General features: G+C 49.9%; 1 protein-coding gene across 2 annotated transcripts in view; it reads left to right on the forward strand.

The window, feature by feature from the left end:
* Window positions 1-22,225, forward strand: part of TESC (tescalcin) — a 52,815-nt gene that overhangs the window by 9,008 nt on the left and 21,582 nt on the right. For both annotated transcript variants that reach the window (XM_040443781.1, XM_040443780.1), the window contains exon 2: window positions 16,137-16,206. In XM_040443781.1, coding sequence (XP_040299715.1) covers window positions 16,137-16,206 — 70 coding nt within the window. The remainder of the gene's footprint in view (window positions 1-16,136; window positions 16,207-22,225) is intronic.

Consider the following 22,225-nt stretch of genomic DNA (forward strand, 5'->3'; position numbering starts at 1 on the left):
CCCCCCCCCCAGATCTCATTTTCTTATGTGCTCCACCTTTCCATAGGTTTTCCAGTGAGTCTCTGAGTCAGCAGCTGTCTGGAAGTGACTAGATTTTGCCAGGATCCTCCTGGGATCACTGGCTGGCTATATCTTCTCTCAGCACTTTGGTTTTGGTCCCTTGTTGCTGTTGAGAAGTCAGCTCTTTGGTCTGATTCTTTTGTGTGAAATCTGCTTTTGTACCTCTGAGATTTTGGGGGTTTTGTTTTTGTTTTTAACCGCACTTTGTCTAGGTAGATTTGTTTTATTTGTCCTGCTTGAGAATGGTTTATGCTCTTTTATTCTGAAGAAGGCTTACATCTTACGGTATGAAAAATGTTCTCTCCCCGACCCTTCTCTTTATTTTCTTCTTCAGTAATTCCTATTAGAAATACATTGGACCGGGGTGCCTGGGTGGCTCGGTCGGTTAAGCGTTTCGCTTTGGCTCAGGTCATGATCTCACCGTCTGTGAGTTCGAGCCCCGCATCGGGCTCTGTGCTGACAGCTTGGAGCCTGCTTCAGATTCTGTGTCTGCTCCTCTCTCTGACTCTCCCCTGCTCATGCTCTCTCTCTGTCTCAAAAATAAATAAACATTAAAAAAAATTTAAAAAACAGAAATATGTTGGACCATGTCATTCGGTCTTGAATGCCTCTTTACTCCTCTCTGATATTTTCTATCGTTTTACTGCTTTTTGCTGTATTTGGAGTCTTTTTCTTAGGTCTGTCTTCCACTTCACTAATTCTCTCTTTAGCTATTAAAATCTTACTGCCCCAGGGTGCCTGGGTGGCTCAGTCCGTTGGGCATCCAACTTCGGCTCAGGTCATGATCTTACCATCATTGAGTTCGAGCCCCACATTGGGCTCTGTGCTGACAGCTCGGAGCCTGGAGCCTGCTTCGGATTCTGTGTCTCCCTCTCTCTCTGCCCCTCCCCCGCTTGTGCTCTGTCTCTCTCAAAAATAAAATAAACATTAAAAAATTTTAAATCTTGCTGCCCCTTAAGTTTTTAAATTCCAATGACTTTAAAAAAAAAAAAAAACACGGGGCACCTGGGTGGCCCAGTTAAACGACTGACTCTTGATTTCAGCTCAGGTCCTGATCTCATGGTTGTGAGATCAGGCCCACATTGGGCTCTGCACTGACGGTGTAGAGCCTGCTTGGGATTTTCTCTCTTCCTCTCTCTCTCTCTCTCTCTCTGCCCTTCCCCTGCTCCTGTGTGTGCACGCTATTTCTCAACAAAACTTAAAACATTTTTTAATGAGTTCTATATGGTTTTCAAACTCACTGCTTTTGTCATAGTGCTCTTTCATTATTTGTAAAAATTTAACGCTTACTACATGGTTTCTTCTGTTTCACCCTCTTGTGGTGCCATTCCTTGTTAAAATTAAAGAAAAAATTTAAACTCTACCCCCAACATAGGGCTCAAACTTACAACCTGAAGATCAAGAGTTAGGTGCTCTACCGACTGAGCCAGCCAGGCATGCCCCCTCCCCCGATTTAAAATAAAAATTTTTTTTTTTTATTTTTTTTTTTTCAACGTTTATTTATTTTTGGGACAGAGAGAGTCAGAGCATGAACGGGGGAGGGGCAGAGAGAGAGGGAGACACAGAATCGGAAACAGGCTCCAGGCTCTGAGCCATCAGCCCAGAGCCCGACGCGGGGCTCGAACTCACAGACCGCGAGATCGTGACCTGGCTGAAGTCGGACGCTTAACCGACTACGCCACCCAGGCGCCCCCAAAAAAATTTTTTTTTAATGTTTGTTTATGTTTGAAAGACAGAGAGAGACAGAGTGTGAGCAGGTGAGGGGCAGAGAGAGGGAGACACAGAATCTGAAGCTCCAAGGCTCCAGGCTCCAAGCTGTCAGCACAGAGCCCGACGTGGGGCTTGAACTCACGAACTGTGAGATCACGACCCGAGCGAAGTCGAATGTTTAACCAATTGAGCCACCCAGGCGCCCCCCGATTTTTTTATTGAAAAAAATTTCTTGAAGTATAATTGACATACAATGTTAGTAAGTGATTTGCCAATTCTGGACATTACTCAGTGCTCAGCACAGTAAGTGTGGTCGCCGTTTATCACTGTACGGTGTCATGACGATAGTATTGTCTGTATTCTGCACGCCTGCCTTTCATCTCTGTGACCGAACGTTTGTGACCCTTAATCCCTTTCACCCATTCCTCCTCCCACACCTTCTCTCTGGCAACTACCAGCTCCTTGTATTCAAGAGTCTGTTTTGTTTTCTAGATCCTACATAGCAGTGAAATCCTATGGTATTTGTCTTTCTCCGACTTATTTCACTTTGCATAATTCCCTCCAGGGGTCCGTCCTAGATCTTGTACTGTCGGATCTTGTCGATCTTGTTGTCGGCGACACTTGGGTGCTTCCGTATTTTGGCTATTGTAAATAGTGCTGCAAGAAACATAGGGGTGCGTGTGTTTTCAAATTCGCGTTTCCATTTTCTTTGGGTAAAATACCCAGGGGTGGAATTAATGGCTCGTGTGATTTTTTTTTTTTTTTTTTTTTTTTTTGAGGAAACTTCATGCTGTTTTCCACGGCTGTTATGCCAATTTACATTCTTACCGGTAGTGCTTGAGAGTCCCTTTTCTCCACGCCCTCACCACCACTCATTTGTCTTTTTGATATTAACCATTCTCACTGGTGTGAGGTGATCTCTCATTGTGGTTTAAATTTGCATTTCCCTGAGGAATGATATTAAACATCTTTTCACATCTGATGGCCGTCACTTTTCTTATATATCTTCTTTATGTTTATTTTGGAGATAGGCAGAGTACGAGTGGGGAAGGGGCAGAGAGAGGAGGGGTTAGAAGATCTTAGATGGGCTCCACGCTGAGAGCTGAGTCCGACACGGGGCTCAAAGTCATGAACCTTGAGACCATGACCTGAGCCGAAGTCAGACACTGAACTGACTGAACCACCCAGGCTCCCCTGGCCATCTTTTCTCTTTGCGAAAAAATGTCTATTCAGGTCCTCTGCTTGTTTTTTAAATAGAATTGTTCGGCATGGGGGGGGGAGGGGGTTGGTGTTAAATTGTATGAGTTCTTTATATACCTTGGATATTAACCTCTTACTGCACGTGCCATTTGCAAATATCTTCTCCCATTTGGTAGATTGCCTTTGGTTTTGTTGATGGTTTCTTTTGCTGTGCAAAAGCTTTTTAGTTTAGTTTAGTGGTCCCATTTGTTTCTAAGCTTGATGTCCAAGAGATTATTGCCTATGTTTTCTCTTGGGGCTTTTATAGTTTCAGGTCTCGTATTTAGGTCTTTAACCCATTTTGAGTTTGTTTTTTTGGGTATGGTGTCAGCAAGTAGTCCAGTTCTATTTTTTTTTTTGCACGTAGCTGTCCGAGTTTTCCCAACACTGCTTATTGGAAAGACTGTTTCTTCCCCATTGTGTATTCTTGCCTCCTTTGTCATAGATTAATTGACCACAGGAGCATAAGTTTATTTCTGGGCCCTTGTTCCTGTTGCAGTGACGTAGGTGTCTATTTTTTTTGCCAGTATTCTACTGTTTTGAGTATTAGAGCTTTGTAGTAGGTTTTGAAATCCGGAACCTGTAAATCCATCTTTCTCAAGATTGCTTTTGCTATTTTGGGTCTTTCATGGTTCCATACAAATTTTAGGCTGATTTGTTATAGTTCCGTGAAAAATGCTTTTTGCTGTTTTGATAGGCATTGCTTTGAATCTATAGATTACTTTGGGTAGTAGAGACATTGAACAATATTCTGCCAATCCATGAAGATGGTATATCTTCCTATCTGTGTCCTCTTGAATTTCATTTATCAGCGTCTTATGGTTTTCACAGTATATGTCTTTCCTTCCTTGGTTAAGTTTATTCTTTTTGGTGCAGTTATAAATGGGGTTGTTTTCTTAATTTCTTTATCTGCCACTTCATTATTAGTGTATAGAGTTGCAACAGATTTCTGTATATTCTGTATCCTACAACTTTACTGGAATTCATTTTGTTTCATGTCTGACTGCTGCAGCTAGGAGGACTTCCACTACTATGTTGAAGAAAAGTGGTGAGAGAGGACAACCCTGTCTTGTTCCTGATCTTAGAGTAAAAGTTCTCAGTTTTTCACCATTGACTATGATGTTAGCTGTGAGTTTTTCGGCTATGGACTTTGTTACGTTTGTTCGGGTATGTTCCCTCTAAATCCCCTTAAGAGTTTTAATCCTGAATGGATATCTTGTCAAATGCTTTTTCTGCATGTTTTGTTATGATCATAAGGCTTTTATCTTTTCTCTTGTTAGTGTGATGTATCACTTTGATTTGCAAATATTGAAATACCCTTGCATCCCTGGAATAAATCCCACCAGATGGTGATGTTATTAACACATTTAAAACAAAAAGGGTGCCCTTCCTTTTGTTAATTGTGTCTGCTGATTGTCCCTTACGGTGATTCATTTGCGTGGTTTGATTTTTGATTATGAGCTCATGTTCGACTGGGCTGCCTCCCCTGGTTTTCACATCCTCTTGGAACTATCTTCAGTGCCCGATTTATGCTGAGGCCAAACCAAGTGGAGAAGGGCTTATCTAAAGTACCTCTCCCATGAGGGTCCCTCACAGTGCTTTTCATTTATTTCTAGTACCTTAGAGATGTCACTGGTCTAGAAACACTTTTTGCATTGATTCCTCAGTTTGGCTTTCCTGCACCACACGGGTTTGGATCTTGCACCTGTGCATGGCACAGACTTGGCATCTTGGTACATCACAGGCCTGCCCCCTTACTCCTGCATCCGGTCACCTCCTTAGCCAAGTCCACTTCCTTGCTGATTGTCGGAGACAGTAGGGAATACTTTTTCTAGCCCATCTTCCATGGGGAAGCAGCCTTTTATGCTTCAGCTTCTGATAGGAGTCTCCCTTCTAGCCTCCATAGAACCACGGCCACTTCTGTCACTCAGTGGGCTGGAAGCTTCCTACCCTTAGCTGTTAGAGCCTGTAACCATTCTCACAGCCCTGGGCCACCTCAGCAGCGTCTCAAACTCCCACCCTGCTGGGTGTGATGTCCCTCCTTGCTTCTGGCCTTGAGAGTGTCCCTTGCTTTTGAGCTTAGTGGTGTATGTGAGGTTTTTCCTATTTTATCCAGTGCTTCGGGGATCTGTGCTGGGATGGAGGGTCTGTGTTAGTTCCACGTAGCAGGAACTGGAGTTCTTTACCTAATAAGCCTTCCTGCTTTCGGTGAGCCTGTCTCCGCTCGATTTGGCCTCCATCTAATTCTGGAGTTGAAGATAGTTCTGGAAGGATGTGGGAAGCCATTTGTTTCCTTGGATGCTCTGAAAGACGCCCACTCTTCAAATCTCTGCTGGTTCACTCGCATCTCCCCCCACCCGCCTTCCCCATCTTTAGTCTTCTTACTACAACGGAGACCTCTTTGTCTCTTTAGTGACATAAATGATACGTGTTCCTTGTCCCCCTCATTCTCAACTTTGGGCACAGAGCAGCTCCTGCCTCTGAGTAAATGCTACCACATGGCAGTTATTGCTGGGATCGGGCAAATGGCAAAGCGCACAGCAGTAGGAAGGTGAGCACAGATGAGCAAAGCCCAGGCTGTGTGATTCTGAGAGTCGTGCTCACCCACTCTGACCGGGTGCCAAGGTGCCTCATTGCTCTTGGGAGGAGGATAGTTTCCAAAGTCAAGCCCCTTCATTCTGTCTCCGCTTCTGCTATGGAAGATTCATTCCGCGAGGAAAGATACCCACAGAGATCCTTAGGAGACCCTCCATACTTGAGATTAAAATAAAAGCCATCCCCGTGCTGGCCGGGGCCTGGGGCAGCCCCTCCCAGGAGTTCCTTGGCTCGTAACTTAGAGACTGAGTTGAAGTTGGCATGAAAAGGGTTCGAAGGTGCTGGATAAAAGCCAGTAGCGGACCTCCTTGTTTGGAGACTAGAATTGGCTTTGATAATTTCCTTCTCAAGGCCGAGTGCATCTTTGTGGGTTTTTTTTTTTGTTTGCTTATTTTTGAGAGCACGCTCATGAGCGCGGGGGGAGGCTAGTGGGCAGAGAGAGGGGGAGAGAGCATCCCAAGTGGGCTCCGTGCTGCCAGCGCAGAGCCCGATTCGGCGCTCGAACTCACGAACTGCGGGATCATGACCTGAGCTGAGATCACGAGTTGGGACGCTTACCCAACTGAGCCACCCAGGCGCCCTGCATCGCTGGTTTATTTACAAATCCCGGCGGTGAGGCGTGGTCCCTGATGGGTACACACTGAGCGTGTGGCGCAGGGGAAGGACGGAAGCAGGGCGTCCGTGAAGCCACGCGAAGCATCTTCTGTACGATGGGCTGGTCCCTTTCCAGGCTGTGGAGGTCTCCATCCACTCTTAGCCCTCCTCCCCCCACCTCCCTCCCAAGGCCCAGGATTAGTCATTGCTTTGGCTGTAGCCCCAGGCAGCGTGCAGTTGCCTCTTCCCTCCCCTGTGAGTGAGCTGGGAGACCTCGGAGGAGCAGAGTAGGTACCACAGGGTTATTACTTTAAGGGCATCGTCATAGCCCTAGTGGCAACTCTGGTGTCTCAGATCTTCCCGCTGGGTCCGGTGCAAAATATATGTGATTTTCTTAAAATTAAAAAAAAAATTTGTTAGTGTTTATTTATTTATTTATTATTTATTTTTTTAATGTTTATTTTTGAGAGAGACAGAGACAGAATGTGAGTGGGTGAGGGGCAGAGAGAGAGGGAGGCACAGAATCCGAAGTGGGCTCCGGGCTCCAAGCTGTCAGCACAGAGCCCCATGTGGGGCTTGAACTCACGAACCCCGAGATCATGAACCGAGCCGAAGTCGGACGCCCAACCCACGGAGCCACCCAGGCGCCCCTGATTTTTTTTATTTAATTGGGGAAAGACTCACACAACCTAAAACTTCCCATAGTCACCATTTTTGAACCTACAGTTCGCTGGCTTAGTTAAGCGCATCCACGGTGTTGTGCGGCCATCAGTTCCAGGGCATCCTCGCCGCCCCCCCCCCCCCAAAAAGAAACTTCGTGCCCATTAGCTGCCCCTGAAATCCCCCCGCGCACAGCCGGTGGGAACCACAAATCTACTTACTGAACCCGTGGACTCGCCTTTTTGGATGCTCCATGTAAATGGCAGGCTACAGCGGTGGCCTTGGGTGCTTGGCATGCTGTTTTCAAGGTCGTCTGTGCTGCAGCAGGTGTCCGTGCTTCCTTCCTTTCTGTGGTAGGATGATGTCGGGCTGCATAGAGCTACCCCGTTTGGTTCATCTGTCGACCACTTGATGCACGCTTGGGTGTCCCTACCTTCCGGGGATCGCGCATGGCGTGTCTGAGACTCTGATTGTTTTCCGGGGCATGGACAGCTTCAGGAGGGTGGTGCTCTTGTGATCTCTGTATTCCGGGGGAGGCGGGGACAGTTTAGTGGGACGGGAAGCTGGGGACCGAGCCAGCAGCTCTTGGCAGAGATGTTGTTAGCTCACCTTTCTGTCTGGCCTGGTTCACCTCTGTATTTGGGGACTTTGGCTGGTGCTTGGGTTGAGTCCTGGCCGGTCTGTCAGGACATGGCAAGCCGGAGAGCTTTGGGGGCCCTGGAAGCCACGAGACCTTCCCAGTAATGCCACTTGGTGTCCTGGGGCCTGCATCCAGGGCGGCACGGCTGGGGAGATGGGGAGGCAGGGTGGCTCCTGCAGAGCCCCTGGAGAGCTCAGGTGCATAATGTCAGCCACCCTTGTCCTTGCAACTGCGTTTTGAGACCCCCCCCAACCCCACCCCCGGACAGCTACACCTGCCGACCCCTCAGCGGGTTCCCTACATCCTGTCCTTTGCATCCACCCTGCATACTGTCACCAGGCACATGCGATCTTGTCTCTTCCCTTAGCATCCTATGTAAACTCAGGGTGAGCTCTGAATGCTTGAGTTCAGTATGTGTGACTGCCGCTACTTACCTCCTTTCTCCGCTGTCCTCAGTCTGCCTTCTGCCCGGGTTGAAGAACCCGGGGCTTCCTGAGCTCTGCCCTCCCCGGCCTGGCCCTCAGCCTTCAGGATCCCACAGGGCATCAGCTCCCTATGGGTGCTCCTTGGCAAGCTGACACCGCGTTTCTTACCCTGGACCCCAGGGACGTGCGTTTCCAGTAGATAAGGGCTCTGCTCCTGTCTGTACCCCCAGCATCTACCAGGCGCCCAGTAAATGTCTCTTAGTGAACAGCATCCCTCAGAGGGAGTCAGTCAGGTCTCCCCACACCCCTGGGAGCCAGCGTGGATTTGGGAAGGACCAAGCGCTATTTTAGGTGTCCTTTGCCACCAGACTCGGGCCCCTGGAGATACAGGCTCAAGTGATCCTGGCCACCCCATAGTGGGTGTGGTGAAGGCTGATGCTCGATCTCCTCCAGAGTCAGATGAGGGAGGCTGGGCCTCGTGACGGATTTCATGCCCCTTTTCTGGGTCTCCTGCCTCCACCCGGGCTCCTGCCTCCACCTCCTTGAGGGTTGTCTCTGACCTCCTGGTCTATGCGACCCTCCTCCTGCCCGGTGACCCCTTGCTTAGCACAGCGAGGCTGTAAGGTGGCTCCCACAGTCCGACAGGGGAGGCCAGGACCAGGCAGAAACCCCGTGTCCGCATCACTCCACATTCCTCTCGACCCCGAACCCTGGCAACCCCTTAATCTACTTTCTGTGGCGAGATTTGCCTACTCTGGACGTTTCACATACATGGAATCCTACGATACGTGGCTGCGTCCGGCTTCTCTCCTTGGCATTATGTATTCAGGGTTCATGGATGTTGGAGCACGTGTCCACGCTTCGTTCCACTTGTGACCGAATCCTATGCCACTGTATGGACAGACCACGTTTTGTTTATAGTTTCATCTATCGTTGGACGTTTGCGTTGTTCCCTCTAGACTATTGTGAACGGTGCCACTGTGAACGCTCGTTTGTGGGTTTTTGTGTGGACGTGGTTTTCATGTATCTCGGGTACGTATTTGGGAGGAAGATTTCTGGATTACGTGGTGAATCTATCTTTAATTTATTGAGGATCCACGGAATTGTGTCCCACGGTGGCTGCACCATGTGACATTCTCATCAGCTCACGAGGATGTCAGTTTCTCCGCAGTCTCACCAGCGCTTGTTACTGTAGGTTTTATTTTTCATCCTAGCCATCAAAGTTGAAATTGAAGATTATACAAGGCATCTCTGACAATTACAGAAAAGTTAAGGGACCGATCAGCAAAGATAAGGGACAAGAGGAACAGAGGGATGTCCTGTAAACGTGCCGCCTGGAAGCACTGTGCTATTTTGTTCATCCTTTCCTATTTTTTTCCTGTGCACACAACTATATCATTACAGACTTTCATGTACGTGAGATCTTGTGGCCTGTTGGTTTTTCCCTGTAGCGATATCCCATGAAAATTTTTCTGTGTTCTAAATATTTTAAAAAAATTTTTTTAATGTTTATTTTTGAGAGAGAGAGACAGAGTGTGAACGAGGGAGGAGCAGAGAGGGAGACAGAGACGGAATCCAAAGCAGTCTCCAGGCTCTGAGCTGTCTGCACGGCGGGGCTCAAACCCGGGGTCATGACTTGAGCTGAAATCGGATCCTTAACCAACTGAGCCACCCAGGCTCCCCTAAATATTTTAAAAATGTTTCTTAAGGCTCTGTAGTATACTGCCTTTCGGATGTACCAGGATTTATTTCAACCCGTTTCCTTATAGCTCACCACTTCCCCAATTTTAAAGTTTGCTTATTTACATACTTATTTATAGACTTTTTTTTAAAGTTTATTTTGAGAGAGAAAGAGCATGCAAGCAGGGGAGGGGCAGATAAAGAGCGAGAGCACATGAGAATCCATAGCAGGCTCTGCACGAAGCTTGACACAGGGCTGGTACCCGCTAACCATGAGATCGTGACCTGAGCTGAAATCAAGAATCAGATACTTAAGCCACTGAACCACCCAGGTGTCCCATGAGTTTATTTTGAGAGAGAGAGGGAGGGAGAGAGAGAGAATCCCAAGCAGGCTCCACACTGTCAGTGCAGAGCCCGACGCTGGGCTCTGTCTCCCAGTTAGATCATGAGCTGAAGTCAAGAGTCATGTGCTTAACTGACCGAGCCACCCAGGTGACCCAGTTTTTTACTGTTTTAAACAGGCCAGGATGATGACGGTTACCTGTTTATCTCTGTACAGTCGTCTCAGTTCCTCAGTATTTGTTCCTAGGGATCAAGTTGCTGGTTAAAAGCAGATACCAGCACTGTCCAGCGCAAATTATAATGCAAGGCGGAATAATTCTAAATGTTTTCAGAAGCTACATATGTAATTCTACGTTTTCTAGTAGCCATGCTTAAAAAAATTTTTTTTTAGTGTTTATTTTTGAGGGAAAGCATGAGCCGGGGGGAGGGGCAGAGAGACGGGGAGACGCAGAATCCGAAGCAGGCGCCAGGCTCCGAGCCGACAGCACAGAGCCCGACGCGGGGCTCGAACCCACGAACCGAGAGATCATGACCTAAGCCGAAGTCGGCCGCTTAATTGAGCCACCCAGGCACCGCCCCTGTAGTAGCCCTGTTTAGAAAAGAAACAAGATACAGTTAATTTTAATATTTTACTTCTAAAATATTTCAACGTGTGACCAATATAAAAATTATGGAGACTGTGTGCATTCTTTTTTGTACTAAGTCTTTGGAAGCTGGTGTGTATTTTACACAATTTCACACCTCCGGTCCCAGCTTGGACTGCGCGCGCGCGCGCGCACACACACACACACACACACACACACACACACACACACAGAGATTGGGCCAGTTAAACTCCCACCAGCCTGTGGAAGGGTGTGACCTCAACCCTCAGGCTGAAATCTAAAACCAAAGATAACGAGGTCAACGTGCCAGGCACCCAAGTGACTCTGCCTCTTGTCTCCATTGCACCCGTGACCGCATGGGGACCTGGAGAAGGGCTGAGGGAGGAGCAGGGAGACTAGAAGAGCTTCCGTCCTTGGAGCCCCCGAGGGCACTCTGCACACAGGTGTAGGTGCCCACAGGACACATCCTCTGGGGGACCCCAGGGACCTGAGAGGGCGTGAGGTCTTCGGAAGTCAGTTCGTGAGGCCTCGGATGTTCCTTCTCCCAGTCCCTGAGCCCAGGGAGGCTTCCCCGAGTTGAGCTCCGAGCTCTTGGCTCAGGGGATTTGGGTGCACGACAGGGAAGGGTGTGGGCACCCGTGCGTGCGCTTTGGATGCAATTCGCCGGAATTTCATTAGACAAACCTGGTCTCTGATTTCTGGCGTGCCCACCACCTCTTGTCTGTGTGAGCGTGGGCACGTCTCGGTGTTCCCGTCTCTAGAATGGGGGTACACACCATCCCTAGCCGATAGGATTGACGAGAGGGTGTGTGAGTAGGCCTGACACAGTGCCCTTGACACAGTCAGCGCTCAGTTGACGTGGACTGCTGTGGTTCCCGGGATTAGGCACGTAATTCATTTTCCTGATGGCGCTTTTGAGACATAACACATTCCCTACATCTCACCCATTCAAAGTGTACTCGGGTTTTAGTATAATCACAGGGCTGGGCGTCCCTCACAATCTAACTTTGGAACATTTTCCTCCCCTCCCCCCACCCACCCCCAAGAGGCTCAGTACCTATCAGCATGACTCCCCATCCTTGCCTAGCCCCAGGCAAGCCCTGGTCTAGTTTGGATTTGCCTACCTGAGCATCTCCTATAAATGGACTCATGCAATGTTAGGAGCACATGTGTAGCTGCAATTTCTATGGTTATTTCTCGTCCGCGTGCTTTTGTTTTTTGTGTTTTTGTTTTGGGGGTTTTTTTTGACCTGCGGTTGAGAGCTGGGCTGCCTTTGATCGGTAACCCACGAGCATAAAACCGCACACGTTCTGCCAGACAAACTGAGTTTAAATCCTGGGTCTCCCTTTCAAGTTTAGGGCCTGACCTTCAAGTCACCTAACCCCTCAGATCCTCAGTTTGCTCTTCTGGAGCAGTCCTTCCATTATACGGTCATGGTAAGGGTTAAATAAGACCACATGTGCCCAGGACATGGTACTCAGCTAACAGATGATTCATCAGTAGCAATATTTTCGAGATCCTTCGGCTGTCCCATGTGGTACCATATTGTGTGCCTAAAATATTCATTACATGACTAATAAATATGCATTGTGTATTAGAGGAAATTTAGAAGATATAGATGAATTAAACTAAAACAAAGCCTTTAATCCCTCTACTGAGAAAGACAATTGCTATTATTATTTTGGGGAAAGGGAGTCCGGATTTTCTTTCATTACTTCTATACATTTGTATATCTACATGTTTTCCCCAGCATGAGGTCATGCTATTTTTGTAGCAGGCGGTTGTGTTTTAAGTAAGGTCCATGCCCAGTGTGGGGCTTGACCTCACAACCCCAAGACTGAGAGGGGCAGGCTCTGCCCACTGAGCCACCCATAGCAAGCCATTTTAAACATTTTTAAAGTTCATTTTGAGAGAGAGAGAGAGAGAGAAAGAGGCGCGCACACACACACACACACACACACACACACACACACACACAATCCCAAGCAGACCTTGCATTGACAGGGCTCGAACTCACAAACCATGAGATCATGACTTGAGCTGATATCAAGAGTGGGACCCTCAGCTGAGCTACCCAGGCGCCCTGACTTTTAAACATTCTCTGTGGAACGTATTTTCATGTCCGATATATAACTGTCACTCCTCAAAAGCAGCTTGCTTTTTTTTTTTTTTTTTTTTTTAATTGGCTAAGCATTCCGTAAAATATTTGACCAATCTGCTTTGGGTGAGCACTTCGGTCGAGTCCGTTTTTTAAGCTGTTAAGAATCCACGGGTGGACACATTTATGTATTTGTCTTTTGTGCTCGTTGGATTTATTTTTTCCTGCCAGGTAGAATCACTGAAATTTTCAGGTAAAACTTTTATCGTAATATCAGGTACAGAAAAGTACATCACCTGTGAGCATAGAGTTCCATGTCCTTGCTGAGCACACGTGTGTGTAACCTGAACCTGGATGAAGAAATAGAATATTCCCACTACCCAGAGGCGCCCCTCACGCCCCATTCAAATCACTACTCCCCGTTCGGGAGCAACCGCTTCTGACTTCTCTTTTTTAAAAAAATAAGACAACATCATCATCATTTTTATTATATTTTTTAAAGTCTTTTTTTTTTTCTTTTAGAGAGTGCATGAGTGGGGGAGGAGGAGAGAGAGAGAGAGAGAGAGAGAGAGAGAGAGAGAGAGAGAGAATCTCCAGCAGGCCCCATGCTCACCCCTATGTGGAGCCTGACGTGGGGCTTGCTCCCATGACCCTGGGATCATGACCCGAGCCGATATCAAGGGTCGGACACTCAACTCTCTGTGCCACCCAGGCACCACCTTGTCATTTCTATTATCAGACAAGTTTTAGATAGGTTCATAGCAAAATTCAGAGGAAGTTAGTTTTCGCCTATGCCCTCACCCCGACACGTGCCATAGCCTCCCGCCTTATCCGTGGCCCCCACCAGTGTGGTACGTTTGATACAGTCGATGAACCTGTATCGACACTTCATTATCGCCCGGAGTCCATTGTTCACATTAGGGTTCACCTGTGGTGGTGCACCTTCTGCAGGTTTGGACGTATGTTCAGCAACGTGTGTCCATCATGATGGGACCCACAGGATAGTTTAACTGCCCCGGAAACCCTCTGTGCTCTGCCTGTTCATTCCTCATCCCCAGACTCGGACACGGAGACCTTTCTCGTGTCTTTGCGGTTTTGCCTTTTCCAGGAGGTCCTATAGTAGAATCTTACCGTGCGCAGCCTTTCCATCCCGACTTCTGACACTACAGAGGAGTTTTTACCCGTTTTCGAGCTCCATTTAAATGGAATCCTAACGTACTTGCTCTTTTGCATCTGACTTCTTTTCCTTGATTTTATGTTTCTGAAGCTCACCCAAGTTATGGCATGCACCGTCTGCTCGTTTTTCTTGCCATATACTATTCCATTGCTTGAGTAGACTGCACCTCAACACTTGATTCTGCTGTTGTCGGGCATTTGGATAGGTTCCAGTCTAGGGCTCTTGGAACCGCACTGCTGTGAACCTCTCCTTCTGATGAGCGCAAGTGTGCATTTCTGTTGGATGTGTACCCAGGACTGCAATCGCTCAGCCCTGTAGAGTATTTGGATGTCCTTGCTGATACACTCATGATAGGAATGGCCATGTCCTCCTCCAGAAAGGTGGTTATTGCCCCTCACGGTCATCCCACTTTTCCAAGAGTCAGTTTCTACATCTGTAATAGGAATACAGCCCTATCCCAGGGTGCCATGGGGAACAGGTGCACTAATGTGTGGAGATGCGCCTCTGGTACACGGAAAACCCTTCACAGCTGTTGGCCGTCCTAAGGGGTATTTCCTCACCAACAGCTTCTAGGGAGGCTGGAGAATTCTGAGCTATAGATTCTTTTTTTAAAAAATACTTATTTACTTTGGGAAGAGCACAAGCAGGGGAGGGGCAGAGAGAGGGGGACAGAGGATCTGAAGCAGGCTCTGCGCGGACAGCAGTGAGCCCGATGTGGGGCTCGAATTCACAAACCGTGAGATCATGACCTGGGCCGAAGTCAGACCCTCAACTGACTGAGCCACCCAGGAGCCCTTGAGCTACGTATTCTTAAAGTGATACAACCTGAACCTGAGACCCCCCCCCACCCCACCCCCCCAAAAAAGATGAGGAGGACACCTGGCTAGCTCAGTCGGTGGAGCATGTGACTCTTGATCTGGGGGTTGTAGTTTGAACCCTGCATTGGGTATAGAGATTACTTAAATTACTTAAAAAGGGGGTGCCTAGGTGGCTCAGTCGGCTGAGTGTCTGACTCTTGATTTCGGCTCAGGTCATGATCCCAGGGTCGTGGGATCGAGCCCCACGTTGGGCTCCACGCTGAGCGTGGAGACTGCTTGGGATTCTCTCTCCCTCTGCCCCTTTCCCCCCTCGTGCTCTCTCCTCTCTCTCTCTCTCTCTCTCTCTCTCTCTCTCTCAAATAAAAAAAAATATTTTTTTCTTTTAATACTTGGAAAAAACCCAACAGCAAATGAGATGACCAGCTGGTCCCAGAAATTAGCTGTCTCTGGAACAAGAAAAGACATTTATAATAGGGCATGGGAAATGCTGGGAGGAGCCGGGGGGAGGGGGGATGGCTGTTTCTCAGCCCAGCCCCTGTTTGGAAAGTTTTGCCTGAACCGTGTATAGTCCGCGGGAACCGGCCCTCAAGGCCTTGGAGCACCAGGATATGTGGGCGGGCAGGCGATACCGAGTGAAGGCAGGTTGAAGGCGGGGTCAGGAGATGGACCCCACTCCACCAGTCACCGGTCGTGCGGTCTCGAGTGCTCTGAGCTGCAGTTTGCAAATTACCCACAGAGAAAAGCACATCTGCTCCCTTATGCAGGATGTGTCGAGGATGAGGGGAGAGAATGCAGGTCCGGGTGCCATACTGTGTGCTTCATGAAACAGGCCCTCGTGGGGGCGGAGCCCTTATGAAACCCGGAACGTGCAAGGCCCCCTCTTACCGGGGAAGACACGGCGGCCCGCCAGCCCGAAATGGTAATTACGAAAAACTGTACTTAAGGTTTTCTAGAACTACTGGGAAGATCTAAATACGTCCTCCACAGCGCAATGATCAAAGTTCTCTTTCTTCTCCTTCCAATCCCCTTGCTGCACCAGATTCTCCTCCTGCGTCCTACTACGGGTCTCCCAAGTGACTTCCAGCAGCAGCCCCAACCCCTTTGCCCTGCCCCTCTGTCTCTCCGTACGTGACCGTATGAAGCCCCTTGCTCAGCTAGGAAAACCCTGTCTTCGGGAGCAGGAGGGGAAGAAGTCACACGGATGTGATCCCTTTAGGGGGAAGGGGAAAATGAGCTGGTTCACTTTCATGCTGTCCCGGCAGCTGCCGTTCGTAGCACAGGCTATCTTGCCGGGGGATCGGAGGTAATGACCCCAGGGGTGCACTGCCAGGAAGAAAGGGACGCCCTTTGTCGGTTTCTTCGTCTGGTGCTGGTCGGTGTTGCCCGCCTGGGAAGTGTGGGGGAATGTCACCAGCCTCCTGCTGGTGGCTCAAGCTCAGCGGTCAGTGATGTCTTCTCTCTGTCTTTCTCTCCCTCCCTCCCCTGTTTCCCAGTCTCCTCAGACCAGATCGAGCAGCTCCACCGGAGGTTTAAGCAGCTGAGTGGAGACCAGCCCACCATTCGGTAAGATCTGCAGTTGGGTTTGGGCCTTGGGCAGCTCCATGGCCCTGGAGGATTTCCCTTCTGTCTCTTTCCCTGAGTTCAGCATGACTCTGGAAGAGCCCCTGGGTGGCCCCATTTCCTGTGGCAAACTTGCAGTTGTCATTCTTTTGGTCCCTCTAGATAAGATGTTCTAGAGCCATACTTGTTGGGATCAGGAATGTCTGTCTACAGTGAAGACAGGGGGCCAGTCAGCCACGTGTACCCTGCCCTGGCTTCCTCAAATGGGACATGCTCCTGGCCTCTGTGCTTAGAATCTCAGGTATACGTAACTTGAAGACCTCGTTGAAGGTCTCTTCACTCTGCTTCCTCTCTGTTGTTAGTTCCGGCCTCAGGCAAGATGGCGGGCAGCAGACTGATTTCTTGACAGAAGTCGGACTGGCCATTCTACATTGCCTTTAAAAAAATTTTTTTTTAATATTTATTTTTGAGGGACAGAGCGTGAGTGGGGGAGGGGCAGAGACAGAGGGAGACACAAATCGGTTTAACCGACTGAGCCACCCAGGCGCCCCGAGACACAGAATCGGAAGCAGGCTCCAGTCTCTGAGCTGTCAGCACGGAGCCCGACTCGGGGCTTGAACTCACAAGCCGTAAGATCATGACCTGAGCTAAAGTCAGATGCTTACCCGACTAAGCCACCCAGGTGCCCCCCTACATTGCATGTTTAATGTTGATCTTTTAGAAGCTGGGTAGGTTCATTCTCTTTTTTTTTTAATTTGTTTTTAAGTTTATTTTTGACAGAGTACGAGCATGAGCTGGGGAGGGGCAGAGAGAGAGGGAGACACAGCACCTGAAGCAGGCTCCAGGCTCTGAGCTGTCAGCACAGAGCCCGACGCGGGGCTCGAACTCACAAACTGTGAGATCATGACCTGGGCCGAAGTCAGACACCCAACCGACTGAGCCACCCAGGCGCCCCAGGTTATTTCTTTATGAGGAGCAATGCCCTAAACTGTCCTCCTTCCCCCAAGAGAGAGTGTGTTCAGTCTTCCATGCTGGTTGAGTTCTATAGAACTAGGTTAGTGAGCGATCCTAGTTAGCATGTTTGGTCGTTGCACAGTTGGGGGAGAGGAAGCTTCGAGTTGAAGTGTAGCAAGCGGGGTCCCCGACGCACAGTAAACAGCGTTCTACCACAGACTTTCAAACAGATGGAGTTTCCTAAAACAAATATGCAAGGCCGTAAGGTTACAGTCTTTGAACTTCCAACATTTAATAGTATTTAATAATAATTTAATAATATTAAAAATATTAAAATTTAAAAATAATACTTAATAACCTTTAATAACCCAGGGAAACGTCCTTCTTCTTAGCCAACAGACTAAAATTTCACCTAAGCTTTATGGAAATTGACAGAAACAATGATCACTTTCCTTGGTCTGTCTAAACAAGAGCATGTTGTCGATCCCACGCGTCATGGTTTCAAAGCATCCGTTTCCAGAGCTTAGATTCTGGTGATCTCTTGGTTCCTGTGGCCTCCTGTCTCAGTTTGATTGTATCCAAGGCAGAATTAAAGCCAGTTAGGAGTGTTGTGGTCAGTTCTGTCCGTGACACCTGGGTAAGCCCCGTGAAGGAGAGGGAGTGAGCCCAGGGGAAAGTCACCTGGCTTCTCATCGGCTCCGAGAGCGTTCCATGTCCAAGTCGGAGCCGGTCACTGTGGCCAGGGCTAGAGATGCAAATAGGTTTTTCCCAGAGCAGTGACAGAGCGGGGCTGGGCCATCAGCCGGGGTGGAGACTGGAGTGCTTTCCCAGGGCCGGGTGGGCACACCTTGGCCGGACACCTGGGAGTCTAAGGAGAGGCCGCATCTGTGCACCTGGATGTTGGAACCTGGAAGTGTCAAGGGCACCCCCCTTCCTTCAGGAGCTTCTGGGCATGTGCTCTGTACCAGGTGCTTCGTACCTGTGCTGCTGGATGCAGCCTACAGTGGGTGGTGTGTGAAGGCGGGGCCCCCTTTCTCAAGATAGTTTTCCAGTAAGCCCTGTAAGAAGCTGCTCTAGTCAGGGGTCTCTGGGTCTTGCCTCTTGAGAGGTTTTAAGTTCCCATGCCGCGTGTGTTTAATTTCCAGACTTGGGGGAAACAGAGGCAAAAACCCAGACTTGAGAAACCGTTTGCATCGGCCTCCTGTATAGGAGGGGCTGTGTGTGTTTGCGTTAGTTGCTCTCTGTCTCTGAGCCTCCGTCCTCATCCATAAAGGGATTTGGGTGCGGAAAGTAAGCAGGTGCCATGCGGGAAGATCCCACTTTGAGCCGGTTGGGCAGCCCGGCTGCCATCCTCCCCACGGTTGGTGAGGTCTCGGGGACCCACCTTGAGATGCCTGTTAGCAGATGTCTGACCGTGGGGCGGGAGTGGAGGCGGGAGCACAGGTGCTGTGTGGGGAGGGGGCTGTGAGGCCCTCGGAGCCCCTCCCACTTCGAGGTTCTAGCATCCGAGCCCGGTGTTGCCCAGCGGCCCCTCCGGGGCCTCTGCAAGGACAAACTGAAATACTGTGACCTGCACACATTCTTTCCCAGCTTGAGCGTGTGAGTGGATCACTCGAGAATGTTCCTAATGCAGGCTCGGCCTCAGCAGGTGGGTGGGGCCTGAGACTCTGCATTCACTGGGGGTCGCAGGGCCCCCGGGGAGGCCAGGACGGTGCCCCGGGGCACAGTTAAGTGCTCACTCAGCAAATGCAGCTGCCTTTCTCTCTGCCACTGACCCGCTCTCCCGCCCCCTGGCCTCAGACGTCAGTCTGTGTGGTATTCCCAACCTCCTCCACTCCCCTCAGGCCCGTGGCCTCCCTTCCTGGCCTCACATCCCTCTGACTAAACCCGTCCCGGCTGTTGGGCCTTAGCAACGTTTCTTCAGCCAAGTCTGCCTGGACGATGCCCCCGACCCAGTCAGGGCCCCGTCAGGCTCCCTGGGCCCCGCACATCTTCTCTGTAGCCGCATGGGGTGACTCCAGTTCGCCTTCCTGTGGGACGCTGGCTGTGAATGTGCGTGTGAATCACCTGGGAGCCTGGTTCAAAGGCAGGATTTGATTCACGGGTCTGGAGCCGGGCCCGAGACCCTGCATTTCCAACAAGCATGGGTGGTCGTGGGCAGGTCGGCCTCCCCAGCACGGAGGATGGTGCCCAGTGGGCCCCCCGCGTTCTATGGGTGGAGGCTGCACCCTCTCAGGCACGGAGACTCCTACCTCCCACTCGTGGGCTAGGCCAGGGCGTGGGAATACGAGCCCTCGGCTCTGCCTGCCCACCCCCAGGACCACCGCACACCTCACCCTTAGCGCATCTGCCGAGACCCAGTGAGCAGCCCTTGCTCCAGCTTTTGGGGCTCCCCTGTGCCTTTAAGGTGCCATCCGTACTCTAGCTGGGGTCCGCCAACGTCTTTAGATGCTGGTTTTTGCTTTGCTGAGGTCTCAGTGTGGACACCACATCCTGCAGGATAACCCCCCTACCTCCTGTCCTCCCATGGCCTCCTCCTGGGGGTGCCCCAACCTGCCACTTACAGAATTGCAACTGTGCCCCTAATAGACAGCTGGCCCCGTGCAGGGCGGGAACTGGGGCTTTTTTTCTTGGGCCTAGTGCTCAGTTCAGGGCTGGTAACGTTCTAGATGCTCGGGGGTACAACTGGTCGGTTGAATGAATGAATGAATGAGACCAAAGTAATGAGGCAAAAGTATAAGAACTACCAAAATTCTTTAAAATTGTTTTTAATGTTTATTTTTGAGAGGGAGAGGGAGGGAGGGAGGGGCAGAGAGAGAGAGAGACAGACAGAATCTGAAGCAGGGTCCAGGCTCTGAGCGGTCAGCACAGAGCCCAATGTGGGGCTCAAACTAAAGATCGGAGGCTTAACCAACTGAGTCACCCAGGCACCCCAGGACTACCAAAGTTCTCTTTATACGCCATGAAGCATGGTGTACGTGAGACCCGTTGTTGTTAATACTGTTTCCCTCCAGAGGGTGTACATATTCCCGGGAAAGAATTTATCTGGGGCCTGGCTCGTAGGAATTGCTCACCGATGTAAGCTGTTATTAGCTGAGCACGTTTTCTGTGCTGCGTAGCCGGAGCACGTTACTTGAGCCTCATAAAAACCCCACAGGAAGCAGTGGTAGGAACACCTGTTCTCCCCATTTTACAGACAGGAGGCTCAGAGAGGTCGTGTGCCTGTGCCTGAGTCACACAGCTCGTAAGTAGAGGAGCTCAGTGCTGAGATGCCTCTGTAAGGAAGTTGTGGACGTTTCTTGTGAGTGGTCTCAGGACCTCAGTCACCCTTGTCTGCCATCTGAGGACCCTTACCATCCACGGTGGGCATGTATAATTCCCACCACCAAAGCCCCTGCTCCCTAATTTCCTAATCTCTGCTGGGAGGGTAGCGTCAGCTGCACATGGTGACAGCCCTGCCCAGCAGGAAGGAGGTGACAGGCCACAGTGTTCTATGCAAACAGGCCTGCCTGAAAAGCGCCTCCCAGACCCACTTTGCCTGATCCTAATCTGTCTCTCAGGACCCGGAAAAGGGTGATTGGGCAGGTTTTCGGTCCCGCGGGCTTTCCTGCCCACCCTCCTAGGGCAGAAGGATGAGCAGCCCTGGGCTGTGATCTGATCCCTAGCACCGTCCCCACACTGCCAGGGGGTTCTCGAGTGACCCTGGGGGGGGGTGCTCTCTGATACCTGGGCACACCTGGGGGGCTGTGGGCTATGCTGGGGTTTCTGAGTAGGGAAAGGAGCTTTTGCTTCCTTAGGGTTGAGCTTGGCGAAAGGCACTGACTGGGGTCCGCTGGGCGAGGCCCCCGGCACCGCAGTCTGTGAGGGGTGTGGGAGGCAGCACCCTTTGCCCCTGCCTCTCAGAAAATGAAGGTGCCCGAGAGCCTAGGATCCCATGGGGCAGGGGTTTGGGGGGGGGGGGAGGGGAAAATACCTCCAGTGCAAAAGGCTCCTTAAAAGTGGCCATTTAAACCTGCAGGCTTTAGGGGCGCCTGGGTGGTGCAGTCGGTTAAGTGTCCGACTTCAGCCAGGTCACGATCTTGCGGTCCGTGAGTTCGAGCCCCGCGTCAGGCCCTGGGCTGATGGCTCAGAGCCTGGAGCCTGTATCCGATTCTGTGTCTCCCTCTCTCTCTGCCCCTTCCCCGTTCATGCTCTGTCTCTCTCTGTCCCAAAAATAAATAAACATTGAAAAAAAATTAAAAAAAAAATAAACCTGCAGGCTTTAAACATAGACCTAATAAGTTCTGTAAGTTGCATTAAAAAATGAAGAGGGGCTCAGGTCATGATCTCCACGGTTCATGGGTTCGACTCTGTGTGGATAGTGGGGAGCCTGATTGGGATTCTCGCTCTCCCTCTCTCTCTGCCCCTCCCCCACTTGCTCTCTTTCAAAATAAATAAACTTTAAAAAATATAAAATTTTATTAATGAAGAATTGAGTTTCTGAATTTGTGACTTTGATAAGTTGTATATAGCTTAACAAAAAAAAATCAAAACCGAGTAAAAACTGCCAAACGGATTTAATGTTAACCCACCATTTTTTCCTATCCATGTTTGGTTGGTCTCCTCTCCTGCTAAAAATTATCCTAGGATGTGCAGGGATGGCCTCACCCCTGCGGCCTCAAAGCTGTTGTGTCAGGACTCCTGCTCTGTGTGTGTGTGTGTGTGTGTGTGTGTGTGTGTGTGTGTTTCTTACAAAGCCCAGCATCTGACTTAAAAAACAAAAATCCGGGGCGCCTGGGTGGCTCAGTCGGTTGGGCGTCCAACTTCGGCTCCGTTCATGATCTCAGGGTCTGTGTGTTCGAGCCCCACGTCGGGCTCTGTGCTGTCAGTTCTGAGACTGGAGCCTGCTTTGGATTCTGTGTCTCCCTCTCTCTCTGCCCTTCCCCTACTCACGTCTGTCTCTATCAAAAAATGAATAGATGTTAAAAAAATTTTAAAAACAAAAATTCATAATGCTGCATTATTTTTCTTTAAGGGCCCCCCAAAACCTGAATCCACCCTGACCACAAAGCTCCGTGGCCTCTTGGAG

This window comes from Herpailurus yagouaroundi, unplaced genomic scaffold (genome assembly GCF_014898765.1).
Source record: "Herpailurus yagouaroundi ecotype Mexico unplaced genomic scaffold, PumYag 191, whole genome shotgun sequence".
Classification (NCBI taxonomy): Eukaryota; Metazoa; Chordata; class Mammalia; order Carnivora; family Felidae; genus Herpailurus; species Herpailurus yagouaroundi.